At 39.1% G+C, this 26,247-nt stretch overlaps 1 protein-coding gene across 1 annotated transcript in view; it reads right to left on the bottom strand.

The window, feature by feature from the left end:
* USH2A (usherin) overlaps positions 1-26,247 on the bottom strand; it is a 691,295-nt gene that overhangs the window by 24,826 nt on the left and 640,222 nt on the right. The window contains exons 63-66 of the mRNA XM_072814508.1: positions 24,559-24,880; positions 4,855-5,061; positions 1,582-1,820; positions 552-760 (exon numbers count right to left, since the gene is read on the bottom strand). Coding sequence (XP_072670609.1) covers positions 552-760; positions 1,582-1,820; positions 4,855-5,061; positions 24,559-24,880 — 977 coding nt within the window. The remainder of the gene's footprint in view (positions 1-551; positions 761-1,581; positions 1,821-4,854; positions 5,062-24,558; positions 24,881-26,247) is intronic.

Below are 26,247 nucleotides of genomic sequence, written 5' to 3'. Positions count from 1 at the left end.
GTTATTTTATAGAGATCGGAGGAGGCTCCAATTAATTAGTTAATTGCTCTTCTGCTTTTCTTGACAGTGCTGTATCTCAATGCTTTCTGGATTATGCCATGCCATGTAATTTGAAAAGAAAGGGAGTGGTGAATGAATGAATGAATGAATGAATGAAAAAAAGAAAGAAAGAAAGAAAGAAAGAAAGAAAGAAAGAAAGAAAGAAACAAGAAAGAGAAGAAAAGAAAGAAAGAAGAAAAAAGAAATCATCTCAAGTCTCAAATGTTTGTCTATGTTCATCCTACCCATGGATTGTTCAATTTCCACTAAATTGGTTTTCATCCCTATTGCTACATGAAAAATCTTCTTCAATTCCTCTTAACCTCCATATTATTAAACACAATAGGCATTTTTTCCCCAATAGTCATCTTCCTTGATGTCTCGGTAGCACTCAGTGCAGCTGAATACTCGCTCAATCCCTTCAAAAAGTCCATTTCCCTACTTTTCATAACGAGGGGCCCCTGGTTGCCCGCCTACCTCTCTGGCTGATGGTGGCCGCCACTTGTACTCACATTCTCTTTGGGTGGTGAAGCTGATCCATTCAGAGGCCGTGCTGCCCACCTCGTTGTGGGCCAGCACTCTCAGTTTGTAGGTGGTGTAGGGCTGGAGGCCCTCTAGGCTGGCTGTCTGCCCCAGCCCCGAGTACTTTGTCTCTGCTTGGCTGGGAGCACATGGAGCTGCTAAATCGGGAGGGCAAGCCACGTGGAGTTGAAGCTCATAGCTAGAAGGAGAAAGCAGGCAGTAAGATTAGTTTAACCTTCTTTTGAAATGGAGTATATATTCTGTGAGGAGACATTTGGTGTTCATGGAACCACAAGCTCTTTATGACTTCCATTTGTGTGAAACTGCTCTCAGAAACACTTTATTTAACGTCATTCAAAGTGAGCAGGAGATGTAACCAGAGAAGTGGGAAGAGAAGTCACATGTGTACGTATGTTGCTGTCTGGCCAGCAACTAGCAATTCTTATTAGTAGAGATAAGAGATTTCTCTCTTTTCAGAGAAGAGTGATAAACTTTTTCTCCTCTGTTGAAAATAAAGAATATCTTTTTTTTGTTGTTGTTGTTAAAACAAGTGAATAAAAACCAATCAACCAACAAAGAACAAAACAAAACAGTATCTTTTTGTCCAGATTATTTTGAGTGAAATACCTTCTTTGTTTTTCTAAACAGTGGTTTGTTACAACATTTTAAATTAGATCAAGGAAATTCTGATTTAACCACAGATGCTTCCTATGTTCCAGCTGAGGCCTATAGAATGAATAATTCCAGGGAACCACGAGGAGGAGTCTATTCTTTCAATGAATGCAAACACATTGCACCATCTTTCCTATTTAAGGGCAATTTGGTTGTTCGTTTTTCTATTTAGTTGATTTTATGATTTAAGCACTTTGTAGGGAACATTACAGCTCAAATCAATTTACTTGTCTATTTTGCCATAGGTATTTGCTTAAGAAACAAGTCTTCCTTAGGTAGTGCTGGGTAGCTACAAGTCTGTGCGCATGTCTTATTTTGGCGTGTTCATCCTTTTGTCTGGCCCACTACCTTTGAATGACACCATTGGGCAACAGGGGTGGGCTCCACTGGAAGGAAGCTGTCCTTGAGGACAGCATCTGGATTTGGGGAGAGGACAGTCCCGAGGGTGGAGCTGGATGAGTTCTCAGCTCTGCCGTTGGCCCTTTGCTGCAACAATTGAAGCAAGTGCAGGCTTCCACCCCAATGGAGTACGTGGTGAAGGGCTGTAGGCCGTGAAGAGTCTGCTGGGTAGCCGTGCCTTCAGACAGCTGTAGGAAGACAGAAAACACTACGTGAGGCAGGGTCCCAGCTCACAGACAACTCTTAAATGTTCGTCATGTATCCCACCTCTTATAAAGGGAATGCCATGCTCCATCCCCTGGGAGAGGCACCAGAGCATTTAGTATAGCATTTACCCTCAAGGAATTGACAATCTCCTTGGTGAGGCATAACTTAATTGTGCAAAAAAATGTAATGACATTATAGTTAGGTGTCTGAGGTAACAGGATAGAAATCATAAGGCACAATATTGTTTATCCCCATAGATACTAGAATATGGCATAAAACAGGCAATATGTATATATTTTTTAAAGATTTATTTGAGAGAGACAGAGAGAGTGCGTAAGAAAGAGGGGCAGAGGGAGAGCGAGAGGGAGACAGAATCCCAAGCAGACTTCACACTGCGCACAGAGCCTTAGGCAGGGCTTGACTTCACGATCCTGATCATGACTTGAGCCAAAACTTGATCAAGTCAGACACCCAGCAAAATATATATATTTTACAATTTTTATTTAAATTCCAGTTAGTCAACAGACAGTGTCATATTAGTTTCAGGTGTACAATTTAGTGATTCACCACCTCCATACAATGCCTGGTGCGCATCACAGGAAGTGCACCCCTTGATCCCCATCACCTATTTAACCCATCCTCCCATCCACTTCCTCTCTAGGAGTTTGTTCTCTATCACTAAAAGTCTGGAGGCACCCAGGTGGCTCAGTTGGTTAAGTGTCTGCCTTCGGCTCAGGTCATGATCCCGGGGTCCTGGGATCAAGCCCCACATCAAGCTTCCTCTCGGCAGGGAGTCTGCTTGTCTCTCTCCCTCTGCCGCTCCCCTGCTCAGGCTTGCTTTCTCTGTCTCTCTCAAATAAACAAATAAAATTTATAATTAAGAGTCTGTTTCTTGGTTTGCCTCTCCTTCTTTCCCTTATGTTTCTTAAATTCCACATATGAGTGAAATCATATGGTATTTGTCTTTTTCTAACTGACTTATTCCACTTTGCATAATACTCTCTAGGTCCATCCATGTCATTGCCAATGGCAAAATTTCATTCTTTTTTATGGCTGAATCAATTCCATTGTATATGTGTGTGTGTGTATATATATATATATATACACACACACACACACACACACACACATATGTATTACATCTTCTTTATCCATTAATCAGAGACACACAGAGAGAGGGAGAGACATAGAGGGAGAAGCAGGCTCCCTGCAGGGAGCCCGATGTGGGACTCAATCCCAGGACCCCGGGATCATGCTCTGAGCTAAAGGCAGATACTTAACCACTGAGCCACTCAGATGTTCCTCTTTCCATAATTTAGCTATTATAGATAATGCTGTTATAAATATTGGGCTGCATGTGTCCCTTCAAATTAGTTTTTTTGTATCCTTTGGGTAAATACCTAGTAATGCAATTGCTGAACCCTGGGTAGCTCTATTTTTAACTTTTTGAGGAACCTCCATACTGTTTTCTAGAGTGGCTGCACCAGTTTACATTTCCACCAACAGAAACACACAAAATACTGATTAAATTCTACGACCCTCAGAATAATGCCTTTTCAAAAAACAAAATCTATATTTGAATTATATTTCTCAATATTCATGAAGGTCCATTGTTACCTGCATGTGTCTCTTGGGCCAAAAAACCCCCTCAAATCCATGTTAGAGTAAGTATTTAAGAGCTTGAAATATATATCCTATATATTTGTATGTTATTTTTTAAATAATTTATGTTTAATATTTAAGAGCTGGAGAGTCCAACTCTTCCCCTGAGGGTATTGGTGTATATGAAACATAGTCTTTTTCTCAACCATCTTTGTTGTATTATAAACTTTCTGGCTTATTTAGAGCATTTTTAAGAATCTCATTGGGATTTTATTAAGAACTCTGTAATGAAAGAGTTCAGAAACTGGAAAATAAATTTTTATACTCACATAAGCAACATATAATTAAGAGTTATCTGCTATTTTAAAAAATGCATACAATGCACTCCAAATATAAATTATTTTAGTTTATTAATATTATCATCTTATAACCGTGGATAATCAAGGGTTGATTGTATTTACATCATCTATATTTATTGAATACAAAGCCCTGTAGAAATATGCTAATATCCCTTTAACATTCAATATGAGAACTCTTTCCTTGCAAATTGTCTTTTGAAATTGTGTTTTGATACCTGGAACTCTGGCCTCAAAGGATTTCTCCACACTTACTCAAACTGTTCCCTAAATTGGTCTAAATAATTTATAATGTCATAGTAGGATCTTACTTCTCCATAAGGTTTTTTTGTGAATAAAGTGTTGTAACCTACACTTACTCCTGAGAATGTGAGAATGGTACATACTGTACCACAGAGAAGAGGCTTCACCCCACTGGCTCTCAGGCTCTATGTATAAATAATGTAGGAACTGGTGTAGTTATTAGGGTCACTTCAGCAGGTGGCTTCACTAAAACTCAGCGTGAAAGATGATTTCTCTAAACTGTCCATTGTGTTTCTCTCGTGTGCCCCAAATGTGCCAACACACAAACAGCAGATCAAGAGTTGTGCTGGCCAAGCCCTTCTGCGCACTCTCAAGGTGCTGAAACTTTCTTGAAGTCACCAAAAGAAAGACTGAGTTTTCAATGTGTCATTAGAGATTTGCTCATGCCAAAACAGGGATTCTGAGGATAGTCTTTGCTCCATTTTTTTCTTTCTCATATTAACATTTACACCACTGACAATGGCCTCATGTCAATCCTTTACTGTATGCCATTACTTGATGTGCTTTTTCTAATTAAATTAATTGTTGCTAAAGTCTTAGGTTCCATATGTTTGTGGAGTCTTTGATACCTCTAGACTTCTTTCCCTGAATATTCACATGTTTTCTGTATGTTTCCTAACACAATGTCTCTCAGATAGATCTTTGTACTAAGTTCATCATGGACAAATAGAAGAAAAGGCCAGGGCACTGTAGTTTATTTTTAAAGAATAAACCAGTCCTGGATTTTTGCACAGAGTACTACTCTGCTACTCACCACTGTCTCCACCCCGCTGGTGTTGGAGAACAACCTGTAAATATTGATTATTCCATTGGGCTTCTCAGGGGCGCTGATGTTGACCACTGCATGGGTGGAAGAGACTGCATGGAACTTGGGTGCTCCGAGACCTTCTGGGGGGGCGGGCCCAGTTCTACACCATGCCCAAGTACTGGGGGCTTTTCCTGCTGAATTCACTGCCCAAACCTTCAAAGAGAAATCAATAAGACTACTTAAAAGCAAGATAACTTCAGGCTGAAAGAAATGTTGGCAACCAAAAGCAACCAAACACAACAGAATGAGATAAACTTGGATCTCGCAACTTTGTAATCACAGAGGAGAGCAGGTCCTTCCTCTTTTTTTGCCTTTGACCATGTGAACCCTGGTCACATGGGGGCTGATGAGGAGCCCTCATTTCAGAATGCAGCAGGCTGGTTCAAGCCTAATGAAAAACTCGTTGTCTCTGTGTGGGGTGTAGAGTGATTTTGTCAGCTTCTGCAACCTGAATGGATCTGCAGACTACATAAAACTCAGCAATTCTTAAACACCGTCCCCACCAAATCTGCATGAAAATTAAATTTTCCTTTCATCAAGGAGGGGATAAACATATGGAAGGATATATAATCTTATTTATCAAGAACCATTTGTATAATTAAACACGAATATCCTAAAAGGTTGCCTTAGGTCGTCATTTGCATGAGTAAGTAATTTGTAGAATGTCAGGTACAATAGACAGAGTAGATGGATGTGTGAGTGTATAGGGTTAAATTAGGCCCAATAACAGCCAACTACACAGTGATCAATCAGAATGATAGATCTAAATGGCAATACAAGAAGACCGTCTGCGTGTTTAGGAGTGAGAGTATTCCTTAGTAAGCTTTCATGTTGTGCAAATCCAACTTCAGGAAATTTTCTTTCTCATTCACTGTCTTATACTATATGTATAAAATTATATATATATATATATATATATATATATATATATATATATATATATATTTGTCCTGAGCTTTTAAAGTCTGTAAAACTTGTTTAATTCTATAGCACACCCGTTCCAGGTTTAAAAAGCATGCAGAACATTTAAAATATGAGATGCTTAGAAACAGACTATAGTGAAATACTCTGCAGTGAAAGCTTAGTTTTTGCTTTACTTTTGCATCAATAATATCTTCCAGAGAATAAATATTGGAGAGACTTTTAGTAGTTAGGCCCAACTTCCATCAGTGTTTCCTTGTCCCCCCCCCCTTTTTTTTAGTGGTTTCCTTTGGAAAAGTAAAATTTCTGATGTTGAACTGCTCTCAGATCGCTGTCAAATGCAAATCTCCAGCCCCTTGCTGATAGGATTGCCAGAAGCCCCATTTTTAAGAGACAACTAACGTCCTTACAGACCAGAACCTGCCCTCTTTAGAGCTCTGACACTTTGTCTCACCAGGTGCATAATAATCACGCACATTTGTATAAACCCTACAATTTACAAAACACTTTAACAGGTCTTATCTTGGTCCTGACAACACAACTTCGTAGGGTGGCTGCAGAATGCGTGCTCAGCCCCCTCTACCCGTGAGAAAATTGAGGCTCCGGAAATGTCACTCTCTTGGTGATGGAAGTTACAAGAGCTGAGATGAGAATTCTGCTCTTCAATAAACTCTATTATTGCTCTTTCACATAAACCATGCTTTTGATTCGGTATGTCATCCAGACGCAGCAGGAAGATACCAAGGATCATGAAAATGAAATGGCTCGTCCATAGACAAATATCTGCAGTTCTGGAGTAGGTTAAGTTAGCCTGTGAGGATGGATACATGGGTCCCGGTTGTCTCCATTGTGTGTGTTGGGGGAGGGGGGGTTATTTTCATAGGCACAGGGAAGTAGGGAGAGCGCACTGTCTCAGCAATGGGAGAACCACTTCATGGAAACCATACTGCCACTGGGCTGCTCTTCTAGTCTCCTCTGAAGTGGCCAAGGTCACTTGGCATGGGAATAGTAGGTTGGAGGTTTTTGGTGAAAGCTTTCAGAGCTGATAAGCGAGTCTCTGGCCTCTCAGTCAGCTACAGACCAACCTTTTTTTTTTTTTTTTTTTTTTTTTTTTTACACTTAGGTAATTATTTATTTGCAAAGATCTTTTAAAAAACTTCTTGTAAAAGCAATCTGGTCTTATTTTATTTCATTATTTAATTTTAAAGTTTAATTTAGCTCACATATGATGTATTATCAGTTTCAGTTGTAGAATTTAGTGATTCCTCAGTTGCATATAACACCCAATGCTCATTACATCATGGCTCTCCTGAATGCTTGTCATGCAGTTACCCCATCCCCCCTCCAGCAACCCTCGGTTGGTTTCCTAGAGTTAAGCTTCTCTTATAGTTTGCCTCCCTGTTTTCATCTTATTTTATTTTTCCTTCCCTCCCCCTATGTTCATCTGTTTTATTTCTTAAATTCCATATATGAACGAAATCATATGGTATTCATCTTTCTCTGACTTATTTCACTTAGCATAATACACTCTGGTTCCATCCAAGTTACTGCAAATGGCAAGATTTCTTTTGATATATATAAAAATATATATCAAAAGAAATATATATATATATCAAGAGATATATATTTTATATATAGACATTTGATGAATATATGTATATATATTACATTTGATGAATATATATGTATGTATATATATATATATATATATTACATTTCTTTATCCATTCATCTGTTGATGGACATCCAGACTAATCTCTTTAATGCAAATATCTTTCCAGGAGGTAGGGAAGAACATTTTTTATTACAAAGAGAGTGACAAAGTTTGAAAAGAAAATATTCTTGGGGGAAGGGGAGCAAAATAAGGGATACTTATTAATATCAAATTCTTTGCCAAGAGTGGGGCTTTGGTTAGTGATTTAGGGTGTTAAGAGATAAACTGAGGAGTATTAAAAATTTTAAGAGTTTATTTGAGCAAAAATACAATTCTGATGGGGCAGCACCAAACTGGAAGTGGTTATGAGCACTTGGCGGACAGGAACCAGAGGAGAGCCTTACATAGGGAATGTGCAGAAGCAAAGAAAGGAAATTATTTGTTGGCTATAGTTCAAAGCCTATTGGCTATATAAGATTGGTTGTTCTTAGTGTTTTGATTTTTGTAATCTTGAAGCATTTACCAGCTTAGACTTTGGTTTGTTTATGTAGGCCTTCAAAGCACTAGAGCCACCTCAGACTAATGACCTCTTTATTTAATTAAATAAAGGGCATATAGAATTTTAATAGAGGCCACAATGGATGGGAAAGAAAACGAGGAAAATAAAAAAGTAGGTGTAATAAAATAAAAATTCAGCAAGTTGCCAATTAATTACTGAGCACCAATAGGAGACAGTAACAGTGCAGGTAGGGAACGTTGAAAAAAAAAAGAAATAAGTAAAATCTATAGAAAGTGCTTAGCACAGGTCTGGCCCCAGATTATGAACATTCATTTTTGCTTTCACTTTCAATATAGATGGAGTATAATGAATACTATTAAGCTGGTGTTGTGAGATAAAAACTTCATCCCACATCCCCCTGTGTTAGATGAATTTTTACTGGGTCAAGTCCTATTTCCAAAATGTGATTTAATCTATGGTATTTTAAAATATTTGAGCGTCAGTATTATAGTGATTCCCTGTATTTCTGGAAATGTTCTGTTCTGAAAACGAGGCAATTGTAAATTCTTCATCACTAACTGGGAATGTATGTAGGACTTAGTGTCTTTTGTCTTTGAAGGGAGACCTTCATAATATAGTGCTCTTTTTCTTAGTCTTTCTTTTTAGTATTCAATCAATTTGAGATCAAAATAGCATTCATATAAATCAACGTGTTTATGCAAAGCAGGATCAGCCTATTTACATGAGCTACTCTGGAAATGAAAGCAGTTACAATGAAGAGAAAGCTGACTGAAATAATGAAGAATTATGGATTTCACAAAACTTGTCCCACAAGGCAGTGTTTCTATTACACCAAACTACCAGAGGAAAATGTAAAAAAGAACCTGTCATTGGTATCCTCTTTGTTTATTGAGGTTAAAAAGTCCTTTACCCAAAAATTGCTGTGGATTTCTGCCTATGCCCAGTGAAGCAAGACACAAAGGAACTTAAGTATAGAAGTTCAGGGTTCAGAATAAAAACGCTCACAGAGGGGTGCCTGGGTGGCTCAGTGGCTGAATGGCTGACTCTGTTTTGGCTCAGGGTAAGATCTCAGGGTCATGAGATTGAGCCCGGAGTCAGGCTCCACATTCCGTGTGGAGTCTGCTTGGGATTTCCTCTCCCTCTGCCCCTCCCACTCGTGCACTCTATCTTTAAAATAAATAAGTAAATAAAAAAAAATGCTAACATATGCTTATGATTTCTACTGTGAAACAGTGACCCCAATATTTGGATCCATCTTTGTAGGGTGGAGAAAGAAGCAGAGATCTTGCATGGCAAATTTTGAGCAATATGATCTGATCTTTTAATGAAACAATGTAAGAATCAAGAAATAAAATGTCTTGTGAATATGGAGTTGCCTACTGTATCTATCTCTATTTTTTCTATTTGTCACCTCTCTAATCCATCCATCCATCACCACCTATTTACCTACCTTTCACCTAACCGACAAGCCAATCCATCTGGTTTATGTCCCACAATTTCTGGTTGCGATCATTGGGTACAAAAATGTGGGCTTTTTTTTTTGTGTGGGCTGCTCACAGAAAAGAAGGGACATATTAATGGTGTGGGAGCCAGCAAAGCTTATGAATTTCAAGGCAAAATGACAAAAATCAAGGATACTCCTAATTTTTAATTTATTTAGAATATCCTTATTCCTACATTATCCAGCTGAACATCTTTATTCTTTTATAATAAAAAAAATGATTAAACTTCTCACTAAAACAATTATTTGTGTTTAGTGAACACTTGCACACACACATACACACACACACACACACACACAATAATAACTTTAAGAGTTAGGAACCTCCCAGTGAAGAGCTGTTACAAACAAGAACAAATTGGGACTGGCTGAGTTGGGGTGTTTTCTTCTCTAAGGCTTCGGTTGCAACCATGACAAGAGTTATAATATAAGAAGATGTCATAGAAAACATAGATTGACTATTTGGATAAAAACAAAATCACTAAAACCATTTAACCATAAATTCTATAACTGACTAGAAAAATAGATTAATTTCTGTTCATATTTCTGTTTTCAATCTAATTTTAAAAAACCTAACTAGTGACTATTACCATCTTTATGTTATCGTCCATTAAAGAAATGAAATTGTTCTTTTATTTACTACTCCCCACCCTCCCAGGACTAATGACCATATTTGGCCTCAAAAAATTCCCATTACCTAAAGTGTCAACATCTGCCACCAAGCTGCCAAAATCCCACTGCTGTGGAAAAGATGGGTTTAATCGTCTCTTCTCTGGTTAAAACTGCCTCCTAGATTCTTCCACCAAAGGAGTCTTTGTCAAAAAGTGTTTCTTGGCTATGATCATCAAAATCATTTTGGATACCTATATCAGAATTTGTGGCGAAAGGACCTTGGAACCTGCCTTTCCAACACATTTCCAAGATTGTGTGAGAAACACAGAAGGCTATTTTCTGTAGAACCAGGTACAGAACAGGTGTTATACATTTTAAATTTCTATTCAACTGACGTCTGTTTAGAGTTGTACTCTGCATTTTCTTTGTCATTACCTTTAGTCATTCAAAAAAGCATGAAGCATGTATCTGTTTGAAGATGTTACAGCTGCCAATAATCATCATAGAGTTCATTACAGTGGTCATGGTTCTAAACAGAACCAGAGTTCATTAACTTTGTAGAACGACTATTTGCTAGCTAGTTTTCAGTCCAGGTATAAATTTCTTGAAATCATGATATTTCTAGAACTTGTTGCATCCATTTTTCCCTTGTAGTATATTATTCTAAATGCTCCCAATTCCTCTCTACACATTTCTCCTTTTAACTTGATTCCAGAAGGGAAGCAAGAATTTGTGAACAGAAGCATTTGTAATCATTTTTGTAAAAGAGACATGACTCTGTGGAGGACAGGGGAAGGGGAGATAGATCTGAAAATTCTCCCAGAGTGGTAGCCCACTGGGTGCTTACATCACTGTGCTAATTATTCTTTAGTCCAATTTCTACACTTAACTGTAAAGATTAGTGCTTTTTCCTCACATAAAGCTTTAGTGCTTTGTAGCTTTCTGAAGAAACATTCCCTAGGACTGATATTTTCCAAGTGTAGTCTTAATGCAAAGACAAATTCTTAATGTAAATCTCTAGGGATTTCCTGATGTGTTTTTCCTTTATCATATCATTTTAAAAATATCCTTAAGTGTAAAAATATTTTTTGATTCTTTAGGCTAAGATATCATCATGCTACAAGTCTTGTTAAAGCCAAGGGAACAGTTTAGTGATGCTGCTTATTCTGTTAGCATCTAATTGATGTCTATTTATTCTTGTATTCACTCTTATTTTCCATACAAAAATGGAATGCAGGAATAACCAAATTTAGCCAGTGATCTTTAACAGAAAACCCCTAATCTGTTGACTTCTAATATAAGTGACAGTGACTGTCCTTGCCCTTGGAGCAATTTGAGATTTTGTTCTTTTTCCACGCTGCTTATATTATAAGAATTGTATTATAACTGTTACTCTCAAAGGATTAAGATATAGAGGCATTTTTGAGTTCTATGTAACTTCTGCGATGTTTTGTAACATGCTTCCCTTGTGGAATACTGGCAATTCTTGATAATACAAAAGCATTTCAACAAAATTTATGACATATTCATATTGAACAGCACGAGGGAAGCAACATCATTCTTTATTAAACTAGAGAATGTGAATATATTTTTGTGACAATTCACATCAGAAATAAACAAAAGCCTGACATGAATGGCCATGCCAGTAGTTAATAAGTAAATAGGTTGCATGTTAACAAACAATTAAATTATTTGTTTCCTAGGGGCATGTAATGATATTGTTATCACATTCCCATGAGGGGGACAAATAGATATTAAAAAGGTCTTTCCAATACCTGTATTGGCTAAGGCCAACAGCTAATTCAATAGATTCGATCAAAATCACCACTTCTTTCACTGCTCCTGATTTATGACTTTGGCTGTAGTTAGTCATCACTCATTGCAGTTTGTTCTCCACTGCTCATAAATTATGCCTCATAAATAAAAAGATACAATCAAGGAAATCATATCAATTCATCTACAACCTTGGAGTATATTTTCCCATGGCACTTACATTAATGCCTTTTTAAAGGGTAGCCCGTCGTGGGTTTCGAATACGTTTGAATAGCAATATGCCAAACTGGACTTTGCCAGAATTGTGGTTAGAGAGACCCATGGCTAAAAAGAGAAGGCAATAAATCTGAAGTTACATGATTACAAGATTATTTTATTTCATGAGCAGTCCTGCAGGCTATAGTCATAAAGGAATAGCTTGCTGAAAAGCTCTGTGTAGCTATTTAACTCTCTATCTATCTGATTTTCTTTTATCATCAAATGAACTTTTTCAGCATCTCTGTTTGCATGATACTTTACTGGATGTATTGTAGTTACACTTCTACAGATATAGCTCCTGCATTCCAGGTTCCTTTCATCTAAAACACTTTGGATCAGGCAAGATGGAACATGATTTTAATTGAATTCTGGGACCCAGGGGAAGAAGGGTACAACAAGACATTGTCTTCCTTTCTACTGGTACTTTTGAAATTCAGAGATGTGAAGAAATTATAAGACATTTTCTTTGCTAGACATGGGTGTCTTCTGTTACTACTGCTTAGCACACTGCCTTGCTCTTTAAAGCTACTCAATAAATATGAATATGAGGGAGGGAAAATTGGCTTCAACATTAGTGTGAAATTCTAGAATTAGTCCCAATTTAATTTTAGTGATAATAAGAATTTGGAATTTATCACATACTACTTTTTATTGCCTCTATCTGTGCTTCCTGAGAGAAAATAAGAACTCCGTTCCATCTGGCTCTCATGAGGATACATAAAAGTAGTTGATAGGTTCACTGAGCACTTGCACTTTTATAAGTGTATTATATGTACTAATTTATTTCATCCTCCCAACAATCCTATCAGATTGATATTATTATTGTCACTGGTGTGCATGAGGAAAGAGACACAGGGAAGTTTCTGCAACTTGGAAGTGGTAGAGTTGGCTCTCCAATACAGGCACATGATGTAAAACCCCAAACTCTTTGAACTTTTCTACATAAGACCATTGAAGGAGAACCTGGGCACATCTTCCAAGCAGTTGACATCCTGCTCTGGGACTATAGTAGAGCCCTGCAGGGACTGGCTGTTTCTATGAAGAGCAGCCTCAAAGTGAGATGGTGGGAATTACCACAAATATCATGGCATCCATCTCTGTTGGCACTTATCATGTTTTAACACTATTATGTGTTACACGGAGGCAAAAAATATTCACATACTTTCCATACTGCTCCAAACACGTAAAGACGGTGAAATTCCATTATGTTTTAACTAAAATAATAACCATACCCTATTGATATGACATTGGAAACACATACATCCTCCACAATAAGTTGCTAGAGTAAGCTAAGATCATAATTACCAATTATGATTAACATTTTTGAAAATAACAGTATAGTTAACCAAGTGAGGTTACTTAACCATCCATTAATTCAGTAGATATTTACTGAGCCATTCTATGTGCCAGACACTGTACTATGAGTTGGGGATACAACAGTGAACGAGGCTGGAGTTGATATCTGGGTGGGGAGAAACAGTAAATAAACAAACACAAATGAATAGGTGGTATGTGTTAGAAAGGAAATAATCTATAATATAAACTATGTAAGATACAGCAATATAACTGAGAATGCTTGAATTGTCCAGAAGATGCTCTCAGGAGTTGATAATCAAACTGGAATGCTAATGGCAAGAAGGAGGCCATCATGTGAAGATGTGGGGGGGGGGGGGGGAGGGGGCGGGGATGCTCTGGGAAAAAGAAGTGCAAAGTCCCTGAGGCTGGATTCTCAAGAAGGCTAGTGCAGCCAGGCTTAGTGAGTAAGGGCCAGAGAGCAATGAGATGAGGACAGAAGTGGACAAATGAAAGTCTCCATTGAACCAGAGAGGAGTTTGCATTTTATGGGAAGCCAAGGGAGGGTTCCCATCAGGGAACTGACTTAGTCTGATATACATTTTACAGAAATAACTGGGTATTGATTAATTTTTATGAATTTATCTATTAAATTTTAATTTTATATGTGAGTGACAATGAACTCATTTAAAGTTTACAGCTACCCTTCTAAGGTAGGTCTTTTCACCCCAATTTTATGGGCAAGGAAATGAAGGCTTAGAAGGTTTAAATCAATTGCTGAGATGACAAAGCCAGTGAATCCTGGAGCCCAGATTACACTCAGAGTCAGTTCATCTTTGCAGGGTCAGGACTCATGCCCCTGATGAGGGTCACCTGAATAAGCTGTGATTCAGTAGACAATTACTGGACTTGGGTCTAAGCTCTAATTCTGTCTTTTCTTAGGTAACTTGCATAGTCATTTAGGCTCCTTATTATACAGAGGGAATGATAACACCTATCTCACAGGACTATACTGAGCTTTGTATGCAAAATGCCTCTATAAGTTTCCAAGGAATGGGTTGGTGGATAAATACATTTATAAATATCTTACCAAGATTTTGAAAGCCCCAGAGCTTTATATAAATACAATTCAGAGCAACCATAGGATGAGTTTAAGGACACAGTCTTTGGCACCTGAATCTTGGATACAAAGTCAAGTTCTCCCACTCACCAACTGTATCTGGGGCATGTTAACAATCACGCAATGCATCAGATTTCTGAACATTATTATTAGTAATAGTCATTATCTCAAATGGTTGTAAAGCTCTTAGCATAGCACATAGTGAGCACAAAAAATAATAATGATTATTATATCATTTTGTGAAAAGTTAGGAGAGGGTGACTTGACCCCTTGGAAGAGAAAGTGGGACTAAGTAGCAATTTTGTAACTTACTTCTGGGTTCCATGTAGCTTTATTGAGCAACCATAGACTTGAAGACCCTTCACAGCATTACAAATTTAGGCCACATCTCTGTATGTCTTTCTCCAGGTATTTCTCTGCTCTAAAACTTTGAGGGGCAGTGCAAATGAAAGCGTGGCTTTTGAGAAATACTGTTCCTACAGCAACTTTTGTATATTGGATGGCATTCTCTACTTTGCCTTATTATTAATTAAAATTTCTCAAAAGCATCCCAAAGTCTAAACAAAAGGAAATACTGGAGCAATTCACTGGATTCTTCAGAGGACAGAATTTTATTTCCGGTTTCCATTATAAACATGCCACCGGCATCAAGGAGAGAACTGCACAGTTTCCAAGATGCTTTTAGGCATCTTAGTAATGATCAGATCCATCAGCAGATAGATAAATCAATTCACAAGAGAGAGTCTCAACCAACTTCTTAAAGATTTCAATTGAAGGGATGTGATTTACTTAAGCGTCTTAACGTTTTTGTTTCCACCTGTAGATTTGATTGCTTCATTTAGACCAAGACATTTATTTAGAATTTAATGGAAATATACCATCAGTCCAAATACTAAGTGCAATCCTCCTTAAGCCTTCAGATTTACTTAGTGTTTTATCAATAACCATGAGTAGCAGGCCAAAGCTTGCCAGGTGATCTCGTAGCCTGGAAGGGATTCTTTGTCACATATTGAGTGAGAAGCAGCACCAATGTGAGGTATGGGGGATATGCTAGGTATGATTCCTTTGCCTCCAGGACCATTCTATGCCCTGCTCGGTGCACTGGGAAGTGACTCTGCAGACTGCCTAAGGGATCTTCTCCTCCTGGCTTCTTTCCAGTTGGACTGATCAGAGGAAGGAGAGAGTTCAGATTTTTAACGTCTCCTGATCCCTCTCTTTGGCACCTCAGTTTGGCAAGACTGCATTCTTTCTCTAAAGCTTCTTCTTCCACAGTGTAGCCCCTCTTCACTGGCTTCAGCAAATGCTGGGTTCCAGGAACAGCTTGATCCCCTTTAGGCCTAGAAGGTAATAGCTTCTGGCTATTGCTAGTCCCTGGGTACTTTAACCTCCCTTGTTGATTCTCTTAATCCTGCCCATACCTCCATAAATAGCCTTTTCATTTAATTCTCTTCAAATGCTCCTTTGAGTACACCATCTGTTTCCAGCTGAGATCCTGACACTGGGGAGAACATTTCCAAACATTACACAGGCCCCAGTAACAATGGGTGGGCTGAGACTGGCATTGGATCATAAGCATGGAGAGATTGGAGATAATTTAGTGAGACTGAATAGAGGAATAGTGCCTCTTCACGTCTGCATGGAATGATTTTAGTCAAGTCCCACCTGTGCTGCTCAAGCCCATCTGGCCAGAGAGTGAAATGAGAGGGGCCATGAGAACTTGGCATGGAAATCCTGCTGTCCTTGAAGATAAGGTGCTGTTTCTGCTGCATCATCACTTGAATCTTTCAAATATCTTTCTTCATAGCTTATACAAGCATCCCTATATTTTTATGGATATATTATTCAGGGGTGTGTTTCTTTGTCTTATCAACTAAACTTTAAGCCCCTGAGGAATGGAGTTCATGGTTTTTAGCCTCCTGCCGCAATCCTAGTAACTAGGCATACACTTTGTATATAGTGGGTGCGTAATAATAAGTTATTATGTATTCAAGTTCTAGGATAAAGGGAAATAAGTAAAACATGTCTCATCCTTTCCTGGATATTTTTATAGGACCTAATCAGGTGATTTGAGGGAGCCTTGATTTTCATGGTCATCTCACTGAATAGAAACTGTTGGTGAAGAGCCATGAGGGCTTGGAACTACACATTATCTATCTTCAGCGGGAGAAAATTTGGTTCCATTTACTATTTTATGTCCAGCACACAAGCTTTCAATGCAAAGATTGGAGGATCAATATTGGCTTAAGTGAACTAGACATTTGGGTTGCATCAGCATGAGGGTGAGAACCAATGCATCTCCAGATGAATAACTTGTCTCAAAGGCAACGTAAAGACTGCCAACAATTGCAGCTTAAAAATGAATGCTAAAGGATGCCATGAAAGAGAAAAAGAATGAAACGATGTGCACACGTGTGAACTAGAGCATGCTCCTAAGTGTGCTCACACACACATAGGGAGAAATGATCTGTTGAAAAAAAAAAAAAAAAAAAAACCAATGGCAAAAAAATATGGTCCCTGGTCCAGGGGCAGAATTCATATTTCTATTCATGGAAGTGTCCTAACGGCCTGTAGTCTAAGCTGTAGCACTTTGGCTCTAAAGTTTTAGAACAAACGCACTGTTTGAGACAGACAATATCAATAAATCATTTAATACCTTGAGCTGTGGGAGTTGGGGGTGGGAGCAGCTTAGATCTTATGGGAGAAACTAACTAAACAAAAGCTTCCATGCTGGTCAGAAATACGTTAGTGAGATTAATACCTAATTAAATGCAAGTCCAAAACCAAACAGAAAACATGCTCGATCCATTTTCTCTAAAAGTGGCACAGAAAATGCTTAGGAACGGGATGGGATAAAGGCGATAGCAACAGAAAATGAGCCATGTGAATCAAGTAGCTTGTCACAGAAGTGTAGACTCAGACTCAAAGTTGGAAGGAATCTCAGTCATGGGTATGTGGGCAAGGTAGTTTTATCCTGAGAAGTGGCAAGGACAAACAAGACTGGACCACCTCATTGAAGGGGCATCACACCTTCAGAGCCAGTTGTGTTCTTAGAGATTTTTACATTCTAGCATTTTATTAGTGACTCACTGATGGAGGCATAAGAGTTTTCTTAACCTGGTTCTTTTCTGTCTTGGAAGAAGGTACCTTCTTTTCTACAGTATGGGCTCAGGGTAGAGTGGGGAGGTGGGCTTACTATGTATCAGGCATCCAGCTAGACATATAAAATCTCTCATTTCTCTTAACACACTGATTTTTTTTAAAGTAAGGCTTTGAGAAATTAAGCATCTTGCCCAAGCTGTGTTATTTTTCACTCAGTTTCATCTGCCAGCTGTGAACATCTAAGAGGGAAGAGCCTGGGAATTGTAACTATTTCACAGTAGTGTGGTGGGGTGTGTGTCCCGTGCTGGGGCAGCCCTTGTTTCTGGCTAAAAGTGTTTCCCACGTATTCATAAATCCCTGGCTGTAGGATGGGGCCCCGTGTCCAGGCCTATTTGATAAAAATCTTCCATTCCCTTGGTCACAGGACTATATGGTGCTAGGCAGTCCATGAGAGTCTGGCTCTTGTTTGATTTATGAATACTGAGAGGGAAAGAAGTCCTTTTCCCACTCTGAGGTGGGAGGGTAAGAATAATAATACCTATCATAATTGCATTGGGCAAAGAGTTCCTATGTGTGATGTGCTGGCCTAAGCATATTTATGTATCAACTCATTCAATCTCAAAGCATGAGTCTATGAGTTCAATGTTGCTCCAATCCACAATTCCAAGCCAAGGAATCCAAGGCACCGAGGAAGCTTGAATCAGGTAGTGTCAAGAGTGAGTTTCTCTAATGCCTGGAGAAAGTCTGGTGTGGAATGAAGCCAAATGGAGACAATCAAAGATGGAGGAAGGAGAGAAAGGATGAATCTGACAGCTTGGAGTCCTGTACCCCAAGCTCCTGTGGAGGCCTGATATTTACACCTTTTTCTTGGTTTCAAGGAATTTCTTTGGTCCGTTTTCCAGACAGGTAAACAGAAACAATTCCTTTCTATTTAAGTTGGCTTTCTATCACTCATAGTAAAAATAATCAAGATGCCTCATTGATGCTGTAGGTTTTCTCAACAATCTAAATGGGACTCTTAGATGCAGTAAACGAAATAAATTGTTATTGGTTGACATTTATATTTTCTAATGTATTTATAACTTATTAAATACATTTATTAGTATATAAATAAATTGATTTAGTTAGAAAACACCACTACTGATGTTTCCATGTTTCCATTTGGGTGATAGGGAACCAGAGAACTATTGATTGTCTGAAGCTGGTCTCATATACTCACTTGCTTCGATATAACTTAAAGCTAAACACGATCAGATGATCAAATTGCTTAGGATCAGAATATATTGTCAGGTTTTACAAATTATAGATCAAATCAAGGTTGAGCTAAAGTTTGATTAGAAAATTTTAAAGTGTATGGTTATAGATTACCCCCACGGAGGCTCCTAGAATTTAGAACTGGGGTGAGCTTCCATTTAAATACCAGCAAAAACCACTGGGAGAGGTTACTTTGCTCTAGGATCCAGATACAGTGTGAGAAGGACTTTATCTGTTTTTTCTCCTTCTCCTTTCCAGCTCGTCACCCACACATTGTGGGGGTTGCACAGAAAAGGCCCCAGCAGCCCCTCCTGCAGTCTCCACATGGATGTTTTGGGCAGGAACAGTGAGGGTTCATCCCCTCGTCTGTCTCCTGCTCAACCCTTCCTTGCATCCTCTTCAGCATAAATTTCCAGACAGAATTGTTTGGAGTCAGGGTCGGTGTGTTAGAAAGAAGGCAGCGGGCTGCCATCCTGTGTGGCCTCCCACAGCACCGGCCCTAAGATCAGCCCTGCATGTCATGAGTCATAGGGTTTCCTCTGGGGCTGACCTGTCACTTCTCAGTTGCCCAGCGCTGGAAGCCTTCAAGCCTTTGGAGATTGTGTGAGTGTGGGTGCTTAGTGCAGAAACCTGTCAAAGTGGGGGAATTTTCAGGAAAATGAATGAAGTCACTGACAGCACGATCCGGTGAAAGGGGGAGCCACGGCAGGCCCTAGCAAATCCATGGTGAGTCATTGCCTTAAGCGAGAGTATGAATATGAATGCACAATTACTGAGGGCTGCTTATCAGCCCCAGCTCGCTCCCCAAAGATGAAGCCTGCAGCTGCCTACGGAGCAGACTTCCACCCAGGTCCCTCTCTGAAGCCTGTGCAGAGACTGTTGTCTTCATTTGCTTGCTGTGCTATTAAGAACCTCCCCATGCAGAATTGGGAGGTCTAGACCGTATAGATGCGGACAGCCCAATTTTGAAAGGGTTGAAGATAGAAAGGAGTATGGTCTCAAAAGTATCCCATTGGATTTTGTAAATATTCTGTTGAACAAGAAGCCTGTGATCTCCATGTAAGGAAAAGGTCTGTACACTGAAGAATTCCATTTAGTGAAGATGCATCTCATTTATGTATGAACCACGCATTGACAAGAGTTTTTGAGAATTAGGTTTTGGTAAACTAAATTGTATTTGAAATTCACTGAGAAGGCTCGTGCTCTAATGAGACACTGCATCGTGTGGTTCTGCAAAGACGTCCCATCCATCTTGTGAAATATAAAAAGGCACTTCCAGAGTTCTACAATTTATATTTCAGAGCTTACTGTTCTTATTAAAGTGGATCCTGCAGAATCTCTGGAAGCTGTGTCGAAGTCAATCAAATTAGAAAAATCCCGTTTTAAGTGGTGATGAATGTTATAACTCTTAACTACCAAAGGCCAGGTGTCCCAAGTGAGAAACAAAGCAAAATAAAACTCCAATAGAAATAAAACAAAATCCACGAAGAAGAGGAAAAGAAATTATTTGATTAACTGAGATGTGAACTTTGCAGATAATATATTCTGAATTCTGAAGTCCTCCACTTTCCAGTTTGATATCAAAACAACAGGATTTCTGTTTAGGGTAGTTATGGATAAACCAAGGTAAATAGGTTGGTCATCAATTATCATCATGTAAATTAGGCACTTGTGGGGAGCTGGCTTCACTTATTTAGGCAATCGGTTTATGATGGTTTAGGACTGTGATTCTCAGCCCTGGCTGCACATTAGAATCACCTAGGGACCTTTTGAAATGCACTGATCCCTGGACCCATCCCAGAATCAGAACTACAGGGGGATGGAGCCGGAGCATCAGGAATGTGGTTAAAGTTCCCTAGGTGATTCTAATGTGCAGCCAGGGCTGAGAGCCACTGATTTAGGAAATCACCACTTGAAAATCTGGCTTAAGCAGCATAGCAACAATGCTGTACCCTCTGGGGCAGTATTTCTCAAAAAAAAAAAAAAAAAAGGAGGGTTGTGGATCATCTTGTTTGTTAAAAATACAGATTGCTGGGAATCTCCACCCTCACCCCTCGGAATCTCCTTTTGTATTAGAAAGACTGGGAGCCACTACCTTTAAAATGTTTGATATTGAGGTATTACTGAAAATTTAGAAAGTGCCTGTAATATCACATGGCTTTTGTCCACCTTCAAATGTGACAGTTACCAAGCTGGTTCTATGAATTGTTGTGAGGTAAGTGACACTGACTGGTTCTCATCCTCCAAGGACTCCTGGAGTGAGGGACTCCCTATTTCTTTCAGTAAGAATCCCTTTCTCTACATAGTTCCTGTCCACTCCATCCATCAGAACTCATCCAGTCTAGACTCTTTTCTCCCAGAGCTCTATTACAGGTCAAGTGATTGGCGAATTTACACTAGGAAGTGCTGTCTTGTTTATCCCCCACAATAAATTTTGGCAGCTGCCTTCAATGACTTACCTCAGAAACAGAAATGAGTACAGAGTGGTGTAGGGTCCTGTAGGAGCAGGGTGGGCAGCATTATCTGACACCCTCAGGGCACACCCTGTGGAACACCACCAACCCAATTACACAGATCATCACCACCCTTCTGATTAATAGATGTATATCTCTGGGTAGTTTCTCAGTTCTTTGGTTTTATTCCCAGAAATATAAATTGCCTCAAAAAATACAATCCTCTGCAGAAGAGTCAAATTATTGACAGATATTGAGTGAACCAATACCTCTAGGACAATGAAGGTATTTTCTGAAAGGCAACTTGCAGATGAAGTAACCCTCAGACAGGCTTGAGAGCAAAACAAGTTCATCTCAATGGCAAAAATGTTCTTTTGTAAAAGGGAAATCAGTATTTTAGTACATTACTTCCTAAATGGCTCCTGTAAGGTTATTCAGGACCTGTGTAGACTGAGCAGTTACCCAGGCTAAATAAATCTAATATTTTAGTTCATTTATTTCAGCATCTAATCTATGCTTTTCAAAATACTTCCTGTAAAAACTGGGTTTGGGCAGATAGGCTAGATTTTACCCTCCTGCTGCTTATGTGGTAACAAGGTGGGATTAGCTAGTAAATGCAGATTTGAGATCAGTTTGTTATGGAAACCCAACTAAATGCTTCCATTGGGTGTAATGAATAGGAGGAGGTGCAGCGTGACCCAGAGTAGACAGTTACAAACAGCACAGCCTGAGGTCCACTCTCCTCTGAATTGTAGGTCCCTTGGTTCCTCCTTGTCCTTAACTCCTGGTAAGAAAATTCACCAGAGCTAAGACATATGTGTGAGGTTTACCATTTCTTAAAAATTGGCATTAGACTTCTATGGATCATCTGGCCAATTACTGAATCCAGTGGCACAACATAATGCCAAAGAAGCTATAATCACTAGTTTGCTTTCAATATCTATGGGTCATTGAGTTTCATCTAATTAGAAGCCAAAGATTTCTTGCTCATTTCATTCAGCTCTGTCACAAAGGTGTGTTTTTATTCCTGAGGGAGACTAGATAATTGAGAATAGAAGAATCTCGGATAAAGTGACATTTTTTTTAGTAAAGGTATAGACAAATGAACAAAAGTGTGGCCAGCTACATAGATCCTGGCTGTTTCTAATACTATTTTGTTTCCAACTGTGGTATTTTGTTCCTCCATGATATAAACCACAATCTTCACCCTAAACCCTTGGGGCCTGATGTGTTTTTAAATAATTTTGCTTTTTCTCTTTTCAGATTTGGGAAAGGTAATAAAATACACGTACTGTGTATGTTGTAATATCCTCAGAATGATATGGTAATGAAACACAGTATTTCTGTAGCAAAACATATAAATATTCACAGTAGATAGGATAAATAAATGCTATAATCTCAAGTTTGTTTAGATTGCATTTTGCTGCTAAACGAGTCATGCCAAGCCTAGAAAAAACTTTTGTTCTTAAGAGAGTTTTATATTTAAAAATGAAAACAAGGGATTTTGAACATGTATCTATTTCTCCAAACCATTCAGGAATCTTTTTATATTTTCAATTTTTACTAACTACATTGGGTAATTTGTCTCATACATTATTGGCCTAAAATATACTCTTCTCACACTTAAAATGTTACCTCTAATTACTGCATTCATTGATTTCCTCAACATATTTCTGGTGACTTGGTGATTTTATTATTTCTAGTTATGGTAAGCTGTTCAAGGCTCAGTTTCCTCTTTTAGAAAATTGCACTTGGCATTATGCCTGGCACTTAGTGCTTGCATCAATCAGCAAGCTTCTGACTGCAAGCAAGAGAAACTGGTTCTGATTTTTGCAAAAGAGAGTTTATTGGGAGTGTATGGAATTGAGAAAATAGTTGAAGAACCATGCCTGAAAATAGCAGGCATAAGAAAAGCCTTTGGATTGAGGTTTGGGATATTTTATTAGGACTTCTGACCTCCACCTTTTAAAATTCTGAGTCACCATGCAGAAGATCAAGCCCCAGGTGAGTCTGAGGGGCTGAGCATGGTTCATGTGCCCCTACCCTTTGGTTAGGAGACAGCCTGACACATTCATGGACTGACATTCTCCCAAGCCTGAGCAAGGGGAATCATCCTCCCACCCCTACCCCTGGCCAGAAATGGAGTTGCTATCAGAAGAAGAATCAAAACTACTCAGAGAGGAAGATAAACCATGAGAGTCTCCTAACTCTGGGAAACGAAAGGTTGCAGAAGGGGAGGTGGGCTGGGGGTTGGGGTAACTGGGTGACAGGCATTAAGGAGGGCACATGATAAGATAAGCGCTGTTACTGTATGTTGACAAATTGGAGTAAATTAAAAACAAACAGGGATCCCTGGGTGGCGCAGCGGTTTGGCGCCTGCCTTTGGCCCAGGGCGCGATCCTGGAGACCCGGGATCGAATCCCACGTCGGGCTCCCGGTGCATGGAGCCTGCTTCTCCCTCTGACTGTGTCTCTGCCTCTCTCTCTCTCTGTGACTATCATAAATAAATAAAAAAAATAAATAAATAAAAAAATAAAAACAAAGAAACCCTCCAAAAACACTCTGAGAGCAAAACAAAATAAACCTAACAGAAGTCCTCTATAGATTTCAAAAATATTTTCAGAATATTTTTTTTTTTGTAATTCTTGGCTTTTTAGGGACATGCAAAGTCCTTATTTTTTAGACTACTCTCATACAAAACTTGCTTCATCCCCATGCACAGGTTAATTGTTTTCCTGTAGACATTTCTCAACACTCCATATCTTTCTTGAGCACAGGGGGTGAAGGTACTTGCCACTGGGTTTTATTTTATCTTGGTACAATTAATGAGTTATTTTCAAAGTGATTTTTTTTAACAAGGAGTGTTTCCTGCCAAGGCAACACTGACAGAGGAAAGCTTAATGGTGGAAATCACTTCATTAATAAGGAATGCAAATACTTCACCTGAAATTTACATAGGAATAACAAGCATATATCACATGGATCAAGAACCAAGAAAATGAAGAAGGAAAATGACTATAGTCTTTCCTCCCTCATTTACTGCTTAAAAATTTTCCAAGAATATTATTAAATTCCTTAAGCCCCACATTTCTCTAAATGGCTTTTCAAATTGCAAGGAATTTTTACAGGCAGGTGCTGAGGTGCGTATATGTACGGTCTCAGTGTGAATTGTTGATAATACACATTTCTTACCTGATACTCATATTCTGTGAAAGGTGATAGTTCGAAATCTGTAAAAGAGCTCGAGCTTCCATTATAGGTTAGCACTGGATTTGATTTTCCAGGATGAGCTGCTATTTGTCTTCTGTACAACTCATAATATATAACTTTTCCATTTGGCTGAAGTGGTCCAGTCCACAAAAGGGCAACCACGGGCTGGAATCCCCCTGGAGCCATCCGTACCTCTAGATGTGGTGGGGGCTGCATCAGAGGCGCCACCTCAGGGGTCTGTAGGGATGTCCAATCACTTGATGCACATCCCAGTGCGGTGCAGGCTTGAATACGTACTTCGTACCTTCAGGACACAAGGCAGAAATTACCCATTATTGGCAAAATAGATTTTCATGGAAAGAATATTTAAAAGACTGATTTCCAGGAAAAAAAAAAAAAAGACTATTTGCTTAAAAGAAAAAGACAAATAAGTTTACATTTATTTTTATCTATAGCTAATCCTTTTAAAGAACAATAAAGACGTATTTCGATAAAAATTTTAGAACCTGTTAAGTCCTCCTTGCTTTCCAAACAAAAACAAAGATCCTCAACTATCTGGAAAGGGTGGGCACAATTCTACACTAAACAGGACTGTAAAGAATAAATTACCTTTCAAGGTTCGCTCCAACATAAAAATTCTGGTACTCTGCAGAATTACTTAACACAACGATGAAGAATGCAGATCTTGAGGGGGTATGAACCAGTTTTCTGTAGCCCTGGGCTCTTCCTACCTCTGCAGCCGGAGCTAAATGATTCCCCAGGAATGTTTCCAGGTCGTGAAGGCACATCATGGAGTTAAGGTCTCAATGGTAATAAATCCCCTCACCTGATACCTGACATCTTAAAACAGACTCTTACACCACACAAAGACCTTTTGGGGCCAAAGTGAACCCAGCTACATGCTAGATTATCAATCATGGAGACACCTTATCACCACCCAGTTAAACTCAACCAATCAATTATGTTTTGCCTCCATAGTTGGTCTCCCGCCACCTGGAAAGGTCTATTTACATAGCTGGGACCTTGCCTTTCCAGCAAGAGGGGTTTTGTTAGTATTAAGTGCCCATGGCTGCACATAAGTGCTTTTTCCCCTCTGTTCCCGAGCCCCAATGATTTTATGACACCCCTGATTTTCCCTCCAGTGGCACCCACTTTTCTTTCTATCTTTATTTCCTTTGGTTCCGGACATTTCCTCTTCTCTTTTCTGCTTTCCCTCCTCTTACCGCTGTTTTCTGTTCTCTTCCTTGCTATTTCCCCTACCCTCTTCTCTTTCCCCCTTCCCCTTCTTAATTACACTTTTTTCTTCTTTTGTGACATCTTTCATTCCCCTTTTCTGCTCCTCCTTCCTGTCTGCTCCTCCCATGTTTAACTCCACCCTGATGGGACTATTGGTTTTTGGGTGCGTTGCTCTGTAGGTGTGTATGGCAGGTCTGACTCCTAACCAATTCTGTGAAGTCCATTTCAATTTTCCACACGTAGATTGTTTTCTGGATCATCTGTGGTAGTTTTAAAATTCTGGTTCATATTCCTTTTGTTACTTAGAGTATTCCCAGGATCCTTCTTCCTACTGACCGGTGGGAGGTACTCCCAGGAGAACACACTCATTTGCAATCTTCAATAAGCATTAAGCTGCTAGAAAACCCCCCAACTACATGAACCCCAACTTCATAT

Source organism: Canis lupus, chromosome 38 (genome assembly GCF_048164855.1).
Source record: "Canis lupus baileyi chromosome 38, mCanLup2.hap1, whole genome shotgun sequence".
Taxonomy (NCBI): Eukaryota; Metazoa; Chordata; class Mammalia; order Carnivora; family Canidae; genus Canis; species Canis lupus.
Note: the sequence above shows the minus strand (reverse complement) of the source record. Positions and strands in the feature narration are given on the sequence as shown.